The sequence below is a fragment of the Colobus angolensis genome, unplaced genomic scaffold, assembly GCF_000951035.1.
Source record: "Colobus angolensis palliatus isolate OR3802 unplaced genomic scaffold, Cang.pa_1.0 Scaffold502, whole genome shotgun sequence".
In the NCBI taxonomy this organism is placed as follows: Eukaryota; Metazoa; Chordata; class Mammalia; order Primates; family Cercopithecidae; genus Colobus; species Colobus angolensis.
This window is the reverse complement of record NW_012118511.1, coordinates 42,627-51,683: the sequence shown is the minus strand read 5'-3', so window position 1 is coordinate 51,683 and position 9,057 is coordinate 42,627. Positions and strand designations below refer to the sequence as shown.

The 9,057-nt window shown below is 59.2% G+C and overlaps 2 protein-coding genes across 8 annotated transcripts in view; one reads left to right on the top strand and one right to left on the bottom strand.

The window, feature by feature from the left end:
• Window positions 1–5,908, top strand: part of NPRL3 (nitrogen permease regulator-like 3 (S. cerevisiae)) — a 60,382-nt gene extending 54,474 nt beyond the window's left edge. For 4 of the 5 annotated variants that reach the window (XM_011960060.1, XM_011960061.1, XM_011960059.1 and 1 more), the window contains 3 exons: window positions 1,159–1,348; window positions 2,187–2,379; window positions 3,646–4,699. In XM_011960060.1, coding sequence (XP_011815450.1) covers window positions 1,159–1,348; window positions 2,187–2,379; window positions 3,646–3,811 — 549 coding nt within the window. In that variant the 3' untranslated portion in view covers window positions 3,812–4,699. Of the gene's footprint in view, window positions 1–1,158; window positions 1,349–2,186; window positions 2,380–3,645; window positions 4,700–5,888 lie in introns of those variants that run through there. The other variant, XM_011960058.1, reaches the window with a different exon arrangement.
• MPG (N-methylpurine-DNA glycosylase) overlaps window positions 4,654–9,057 on the bottom strand; it is an 8,995-nt gene continuing 4,591 nt past the window's right edge. For all 3 annotated transcript variants that reach the window (XM_011960065.1, XM_011960064.1, XM_011960063.1), the window contains exons 3-4: window positions 7,253–7,457; window positions 4,654–5,099 (exon numbers count right to left, since the gene is read on the bottom strand). In XM_011960065.1, the coding sequence (XP_011815455.1) occupies window positions 4,723–5,099; window positions 7,253–7,457 (582 nt within the window). In that variant the 3' untranslated portion in view covers window positions 4,654–4,722. The remainder of the gene's footprint in view (window positions 5,100–7,252; window positions 7,458–9,057) is intronic.

Below are 9,057 nucleotides of genomic sequence, written 5' to 3'. Positions count from 1 at the left end.
GGTTCAAGTGATTCTCCTGCCTCAGCCTCCCAAGTAGCTGGGATTACAAGCATGCACCACCATGCCCAGCTAATTTTTATATTTTTAGTAGAGATGGGGTTTCACCATGTTGGCAAGGCTGGTCTTGAACCCCTGAGCTCAAGTGATCCACCCACCTCGGCCTCCCAAAGTGCTGGGATTACAAGCGTGAGCCACCACACCCAGCCCCATCTGTTTTATTTCTTAATTTCGCGTTAAGTCTGGATATTTTGCAGTCCTTTTGACCAGGTCTTATTCTTATTTACCTGGAGTATATCCCCCATTCCCATCCCCAGTTCCCCAGCCCCCTCCCAGGAGGTAACGCTGGCCAGCAGCTCCTTGTCAACCCTCCCAGAGATGAGGAGACAGATGTGTATCTGAGGACACTGATGCTGTCTCACACTCCTCACTGCTCAACGCCTGTGTCTGGGCAGTGCTTTCTCACGGGGACTGAACTCTACCTGGCACAAGGCTCCTCACTGCTCCTCATTGCCAGCCCCTCCTGCTAACCCAGAGACACTGGACGGCCTGGCCAGGACGTACCTTCTCACGGTGGGGATGGGGAGGGGGGTGCTCCACCCCCAAGCCCAGGGTCACTGGCTTCAGCTTTCCTGTGGATCCACCCTTGTGCTCAGGGTGGACTTTCAGGTAGATCCAAGGACAGGACTTTCTGCTCTCAGGGTGCCTGCCCAGAGCCTCTTTCTAAACAATGTCTGGGCTTGTCTGGAGGTGGACTGGCTGGCTGGGACCAACAACAGGGCCAGCGGGCCGAAGGAGAGAGGAGGCACAGGGGCAGCTGCAGCAGCACAGTGTGGGGGATTTGCTCAGAGCAGCGGTCACAGGGGGCCTCCACATCTCAGGTCCTGCTCCTCAGCCAGATGCCGGGTGGCCCAGGTGTGTGGTGGGAGCCCATGCAGGTGTGATCCAGATGTCCCCTGGCCCCTCTCCCTTCCCAGGAGTGTGAGCCGGCCTTGCAGAGCTGGCTGGCAGCTGGGGGCTCCCTTTCTGCGAAGAGGGTCTTTCTGCTGTGAGTCAGCACAGGGAGTGTGCTGTGGCCATGTCTAGGGCCATGGCTCCCTGATCCCCCAGGAAGAAGTGGGAGTGGGAAGGGGGACCAGCCTCACCTGCTGCCACCCGCAGACCCAGCTTATCCAGATGGTGGTGTGGATGCTGCAGCGCCGGCTTCTCATCCAGCTGCACACCTATGTCTGCCTGATGGCCTCACCCAGCGAGGAGGAGCCCCGCCCGCGAGAGGACGACGTCCCCTTCACTGCCCGGGTCGGCGGTCGCAGCCTCAGCACGCCCAACGCCCTCAGCTTTGGCTCCCCAAGTAGGGCCCCCAGGGCATCGCTGTGATAGTCAGGGAGATGCTTGGGGGTGGTGCCCAGGAGGCTCAACATGGGCCCTGCTGTGAGTGTTGAGGGGCCTCCACATGGCTGCACACATACACGCACAGGCACGCGCCGCGTGTCCCCCGTGGAGACACCTCTCCTGTCTCCTAGCGCCACCATGACTCTGAGGTGGCAGCTCTGCCTCCAGGCTCTTCAGCAGGCTTGCTAGAGTCAGGAGCAGCTCCCAGCCCACCACATCAGTGCTGGCATCTCTGCCCCAGCCTGGGACCAGAGCAGGATCTCACACCACTACCAGGACAGCTGACACCTCTGTGCCCCAGAAGAGCTGTCATGGCCAGTGTGGCTCGAGGGCAGCAGCCTGTTGCCAGGTCCCAGGTCCCCAGGCTTGGGGAAGGAAGGGGGTGGAAGACTTTGAAAGTCCTCCCCTGGCTGAGGTCTGGCTGTAGGCTTCATGCTTCATGTGAGGACCCCGCCTGCCTGGGGTGCCTTGTCCTCCATCCTGGGTGAGGGGCAAGATGCCCAGGCCCACCATGGGGTGTTTGTGGGGCACACATTGCACCTCTGTTCAGGTCCCTTGAGGGTGCTCCCAGAGGGGAGGCTACCCATTTCCCAAGTCAGCCCTATGAGGGGCGTGTGTCACACCCAGGAGGCGAGGCAGCCGCGGATGCTTGCAGGCAGATGTTGCAGCTAGGGCACCAGATAGGGCCCTTGTGGGAGTTAGGGGTGTCATTGGAGGCTGACTGCTGGCTCTGCCCTCGCTGTTCCCCTGGGTGTCCTGGAATTTCACTTGGTCACCCTGACCCATGGCCCCCACAGCCAGCAGCGATGACATGACCCTCACCAGCCCTAGCATGGACAACTCCAGCGCAGAGCTGCTTCCCAGCGGGGACTCGCCACTGAACCAGAGGATGACGGAAAACCTGCTGGCCAGCCTGTCAGAGAATGAACGTGCCGCCATCCTCAGTGTACCCGCAGCCCAGAACCCTGAGGACCTCCGCATGTTTGCCAGGTGGGTGCAGGTTGACCCGTTGGGACTGGGGCCACTTGCAGGGTCAGGGCAGAAAGTGGATAGGGACGTACGCAACAGGACCAAATCCACTGAGAACAAATGGGGCCCTGTTCGAGATGGAGTCTCTGCATTCAGGTGTGTAGGGGCAGGTGGCACTGCCCAGGCATGGGGATGCAGCTTGTCACCAAGACCCCGGGCTGCAGGCCTGGTGTGCCTGTTTTTGGGCCTCTTTGCTCTCCACTACTTCTTAGATATTTCTTGTCCCTTGAGAGGCAGTGCCAAGTTCTCACCCTCATGAGACTTGGCAGGGGTCTCCCAGGACTCTAAGCCCTGGGGGCACCCAGTATCCCCCACGTTATAGGTGACGTGGCTCAGTGGTCTCTGTCACCCCCACCTGATGGGATAGTGTAGCGGCACACTTTCCTGGGAGTGGTCAGGTTGTCAGGGACTGAGTTCCCTGTTAAGAACCACACTCCAGGCCCTTGAGAGAACCACTTGCAATGCTTCTGAGCAGCTGGTCCAGGTCTCACCTGCATCCTAGCATCCTCTGTGCCAGCCTCAGTTGCAGAAACCACCCTAAAGCAGTGATTTTCCAAATGACGGTGACATTAAAAAAAAAAAAAAAAAGGCAGGCCAGGCACAGGGGCTCACACTTGTAATCCCAGCACTTTGGGAGGCCAAGGTGGGTGAATCACCTGAAGTCAGGAGTTTGAGACCAGCCTGGCCAAAATATAGTGAAACCCTGTCTCTACTAAAAAATACAAAAATTAGGCAGGTGTGGTAGCACACTCCTATAGTCCCAGCTTACTTGGGAAGCTGAGGCAGGGGAATCGCTTGAATCTGGGAGGTGGAGGTTGCACTGAGCCGAGATCGAGCCACCGCACTCCATCCTGGGTGACAGTGAGACTCCCTCTCTCAAAACGGAAAAAAAAAAAGGAGTGACCTTTTGGCTTCAGAGCTATGTGGGATTCACCATAGCATGAAAAAGAAGCCACCAGCAGACCCCTGATCCCAACGTCAGGACACAGGAGGCGGGGGCAGCTCTGGGTGTGAACAGCTGTCTATCCTCCTGGACCCACTTTGCCCACCTGCTGGTCAGCAGGACTATGGTGGGCATGTGGTCCTGGAGGCCTGCCTCCCTGGCCTTCACTGCCAGCTCTGCTCAGGCCTGTGGGCAGCTCAGAGTTGATTCCCACCAGTAGCTATTCAGCAGAGGCCTTTGGGGGCTAGCGTCAGGTTGGGCTCACGCCCACCCATCCTTTCCAGGCTCCTTCACTACTTCCGAGGCCGTCACCACCTAGAGGAGATCATGTACAACGAGAACACTCGGCGCTCCCAGCTGCTCATGCTGTTTGACAAGTTCCGCAGCGTGCTGGTGGTGACCACCCACGAGGACCCCGTGATTGCCGTCTTCCAGGCTCTGCTTCCCTGAGCCCAGGTGGAGGGCAGAAGGCTGCTGGGGTGTGCAGGTGGGCGCTCGCATCTTCCCACCCAGGGCTTCTTCCCTGCTGAGGCTGAGGCCTCTTAGTCCTGAGGCCTGGCACTGGGTGGAGCCAGCCGGCCATGGCTCAGTGAAGCCTGCAGAGCCCCACTGTACTGGCCCCTGGTGGTTCATCTGTGGGGCCGCTGCCCTCCACTTTCCTATGCTTCCCTCCAGTCCTTGCCGCATGTGTAGGCGTCTCCACGCTGGAGGGGGCCCGCCAGAACTCCTGTCTCTGGGTGAGGGCTGCATCCTTCTCGGCCCATCTGTGGGCTGTGCGTTTCTCAGACCCTCCTTTTGTCCCTACACCTGCTCCCTGGAACCCCCCTCTGTGGCCACCCTGAAGAATGTGCTGAAACACTTGTGTGGCCTGTCCCCGTCTCTCTGACAGCCTTCCATTTGTGAAGTGCCCTGTGGCCCTGTCCTCAGCACCACCTCTGTCTGCCATGCACTTCTTACTCCCAGGCTGCCATGAGCCTTTCCTGGCCCAGCCCTCACCACAGCCCATGGAAGCCACAGACAGGCTCATAGCCAAGCTGTGACCTGGTCCTGACCATCTGGGGCGCGAGGGCCTGAGCTCCCCTGCTAGGCTGTGCACATCTTGCTGGTGGAGGCATGGCCCACTGTGCAGGACCCCACCCTCGGGGGCTCTCTGCTCCCACACTGATGATTCTCCCCAGCATCCACACTGGGTCTGGCACTACGTACTCAGGGCCCCCAGCCCTCGTGTCCTGGAGGAAGAGCTGGCTCCAGACATGTGCTGATCACCTGGAAGAGCTCTGGCTAAAGCGCAGTTTTCTAGAAATAAAACATTTATTTGTTTTTTAAACAATTAAAAAATATTGTCTGGGCAGGCCCTTTGCTTAGGCCTGTGTGTCCTGCTCAGCCACTCTGTCGACCACACTGACCCAGGGGCTGCCCCGGACATAGAAGCGGAGGGGTTTCCGGGCCCACTCCCCTGCATAGCCAATGCCCACCCGGGCTGCTGTCACTACAGCTGGCTCACTGGGCTCCAGGGGACCACGCTCCAGCCATATAGCTTCGTCCTGTGCCAGGTCCCTCTGGTCAAAGCTCTTGTTGATGGCCAGGGCCTGGCACAGCTTGGAGGGGCCACTGCAGAGCTCACGGTCCTTGAGGGCACGGCTGGCGGTGCCTTTCCGGAGGGTGCTGCGAAGCTGACGCATGGTCTCCAGACCTTCCAGGGGCTCCAGCGCTCGCAGCAAGACGCAAGCCCCGTCGCCTGTGGGATAGAAGGACGTTTGGAAGTGGAGCCTCCCTAGGCTCCTGTCCTCTCTGCCCTAGTGCACGTCCAGACATCCCGTGCTGCAGGGAGGGTGCAGCTGCCTTCCTGCCTGGGCCAGGGACCTGCTCTGTGCACCTGCACCATCTACTGGGTCTGACCTGGTGGGAGGGGGCTGCACCTCAGTGTCCAGACCCCTCTGCCTGCCCTGCCATCCTCCATGCCTGCACCACGAGGTGTGGCTCCTGTGGGCACCCCTGGCTGCCACCACCAGGCAGCGCCTCCACCACTGTGGCCGCCCCCACAAAGCCAGACTGTCAAAAACACATGACGAATGCCGGATATCAGCTCCTTTCTACTTGGATTCCCCTGGACTTGTGATTGGCAGCAGCTATGAGGCCAGCAAAGGAAGCTCCAGAGAGCCAATCCTCAGTTGCGATCATTCTGTCAGGAAGCAGGAAACCTTGGGCCTAGCCAGGCCCCAGGGCTCCCCTTCTGCCTCACCCACTCAGCATCTGTGTTGGTCAAGTGGTGGGGGCTAGGGGTTGGCTTAGAGCAGCTGCCAGTGTGCACCGGATGTTGGGAGAGCCCATGCAGTGACTCAGTGGAAAGACTGACTGCCACACCCTGCACAGGCAGGGCAGGAGAAGGCTGGCGAAGCCCCCTCACCTCCCTTGGGATCCTCCCTCACCAGGCCAGGCCACTCGAGAAGCAGAGACAGCAAGTAAAGGCTCCTGGGCCCAGGGGCACACTCAAGCACAGATCCCCAAATTTCCTCTGCCCTGCAAGTTTGGAAAGGTCCCTTGGATTCCCGGCTGGGGACAATGATGACCTGGACCCTGGCCAGAGGAGCCCTAGCCCTCCAGCAAGGCAGCTCCCTGGAGACACCTGCTGTGACTCACCTGTGCACCCCTGGCCCTCCCAGCCAGCTGGGAGTCAGAGGCTTAGCCCAGAGGTGGCCAAGCCAGTCCCCACTCTTGGGCTGTGGCCATGTGAGCCTCTGCATCAGCAGCCAGGGGCGAGCACTAGTGGACAAAGCCATGCCGTCCGGCCAAGCCAGCAAGTGCGGCACTCCTCTGAGCAGATACCCTTGACCAGCCAGTTGTCAAAGTATTTCAAGCTAAAATCAAGGCCAAGCAAAGCCTTTAAGTTCCTGTCCATTCTGTGATTCCCATGCTGCTTCCAGCTCACCAGATGGGGCGCCCGCCGCCCACCCTGACCCACCTCAGTAGGAAGGAGCGGGACCCTCTACATCCCTGTGGGTGTAAGACACATGCCCCTCACAGTCTCACTGAGCCCCCAGAGCTGCCTGGAAATAAGTCAAAGCCTGGCCGCCCTCATCACCACACCCCTGCCCTGGCTCCTTCACACACAACACATCCAAGTCCCACATCCTGACACAAATACGACCCCTTTGATCTCTTCTTGCCAAACCTCCCTGTCCTCGCCTGCTTCTCTGCCCACCCTAACTCCCTGCTGCTGTGCCCACTGCTCCATCCTTGGCAACCTGACCACTCTGCTCTTCTTAGCACTGCGATCATCCTCTTCTCAAACTAGCTTCTAATCCTCATGTGCTGCCTCCATCAAGGGCAGGTGACACCTGTGTCCTCGGCCTCCTTTCGGCCTCCACTCCAACCAACCCTTTCTTTTTATTTTGAGACGGAGTTTCGCTCTTGTCACCCAGGCTGGAGTGCGGTGGTGTGATCTCGGCTCACCCCAACCTCCACCTCCCGGGTTCAAGTGATTCTCCTGCCTCAGCCTCACTAGTAGCTGGGATTACAGGTGCCCACCACCATGACCATCTAATTTTTGTATTTTTGGTAGAGACAGAGTTTTACCATGTTGGCCGGGCTGGTGTTGAACTCCTGACCTCAGGTGATCTGCCTGCCTTAGCCTCCCAAAGTGCTGGGATTACAGGTGTGAGCCACCACGACTGGCCCCAACCAACCTTTTCTACTCCTCTAACCAACCTTGCCCTGTCAATGCAGCCAGAGCTCCTGAAACCCTGACCTGGCCCTGGAAATGGCACTTCCTTGCTCAAATATCTGCCCCACCTCAGTCCTCCTGGTGGTCCCCTGGCTGGTAGGTGACGGGGCTCTGCCAGCCCTCCAGCCCCCTCAACCGCCAACCCCCCATGCCCCAGCACTGCTCACCCTGGCTGGAGATGTTCATGCAGAAGTACATGCCATAAATGATGTACACGTACAGGGTCCCCGGCTTCATGAACATGCCTCGGTTGCGGGGGGTCTGCCGGCCACCCCTTGAGTGGGCAGCTTCATCCTCTGGCCCCAGGTATGCCTCCGTCTCCACGATGCGGCCTCGGAGTTCTGTGCCATTAGGAAGTCGCCGGACTAGGACCTGTGCGAAGTCAGTTTCTGCTCAGGGCAGGAAGGGATGGGGGTCCACTCATCCTAACAGTGCCCAGCCTGGACCTCATCTCCCCAGCTCAGGGTGTGTCAGCTGCCCAGGTCTAGCCAGGGACCTTGCCCCGTCTCCATCCTGCCTCTTCTCTTGCTCCTGCTGAGTCTGAATATGGCTGTTGAGGGCACCAGTTGTCTCCTCCAGTCCTGCTAGACCAGGAGACCGCAGGCCGAAGACACCTCAGGCCACAGCCAGGGCAGGGCTGGGAACCAGCAGTGGTGGATTCACCTTGCAGGTCAACCTCCAAGTCCTCTCAGCAGGGCCCTCCATTCCCCAGCTTCCTCCTTTCCCAAGTACCCTTGCGAAGACCATCGGCATTTAGCATGAGGCCAGGCATCGTGGAAGGCACAGGACCCCAAGGATGTCCCCACACCAGCTCCCTGGGAAATCCCAGAGCCTGTGAAGTCCCCTAAACCTGGGCTGCTGAGGTGGCCACAAGGGACCCTCATACTAAGCTCCCACCCTCCGGCTCTAAGGCCTTTCTGAGCAGTAGGCCCAGCTGCCCCACGGTGCCCCAGCCTGGACCATGGTCTTGGTAACAGCCAACAGTTGTGCCCTCGGTGCTTGGAGCCCGAGTTAACAGCAGAGCACTGGGGACCAGCCACATCCCCAGCACCTGTCTCGTTTTTAGGCCAGAGGTGTCAGCTGGAGAGCCAGACCACCTTCACCTCAGCCCAGGAAGCCTTGTGCTGTATCATGGTCTGTATCATGGGCTGGGGAGGAGGGGCACTGGAGCGCAGATGCTTGCTGGGGGAGCATTCAGGAGGCCTTCCTGGAGATTGGGTGGAGGGAAGAAGGGGTCAGTGCCTGTGCTGGAAGCCCAGAAATCCTTAGGCACCCAGAACCGTGAGGACAGAAGTGAACAGGCCAGGCTTGGCCAGACCACGTCCAGGGGAGAAAGGGTGGCCCTGTTCCATCTTCCCTGGAGCGTAGAGGGAATGCCCCTGCAGGGGCTTCACGCCGCACACTCCTCTGCCTCCATGGGGGCACACTGGGGGGGGCCCAGCTACCATTCTGGAGAGGAGGTTCCCACAGCGCTTTTCTCACGGTTTCCTTTTCCATCCCAAATTTCTGATCTGGATTTCACTCTGATACCATTTCCACCAATGGCAGATACTGGGGCCTCTCACCCCACCCCCAATGCCAACACACACACCCTCTTCCTTGCTGGCAGAGCCTCCTGGGGGACACCACACCCTCCTCAGCCCAGAGAGTGGCCTGGGATTTCATGGCAACTCACTGCAGTGACCCTTTTAAGGATGAGTGTATGACCCAAGCCTGGCTGAGGGGTCTGCAAGGGCATCCACTGGGAGGTTACGGAGAGGGCTTTCCCTAATCCAAGGGACACATGGTGAAACACCCTCTTCTCTGCTGGACATCATCTTGTCCACCAGTGGGCTCAGGTGGGCATGACTGGCCTGCCAAGGATGCTGAATAGACAAACGTGGTCCCTGATGCCATGCTGGGCCCCTGCCCTGCTCCTACGATGCACCTGCCACATGTACCGTTTTGTTGTATCACAAATGCCCATCATATT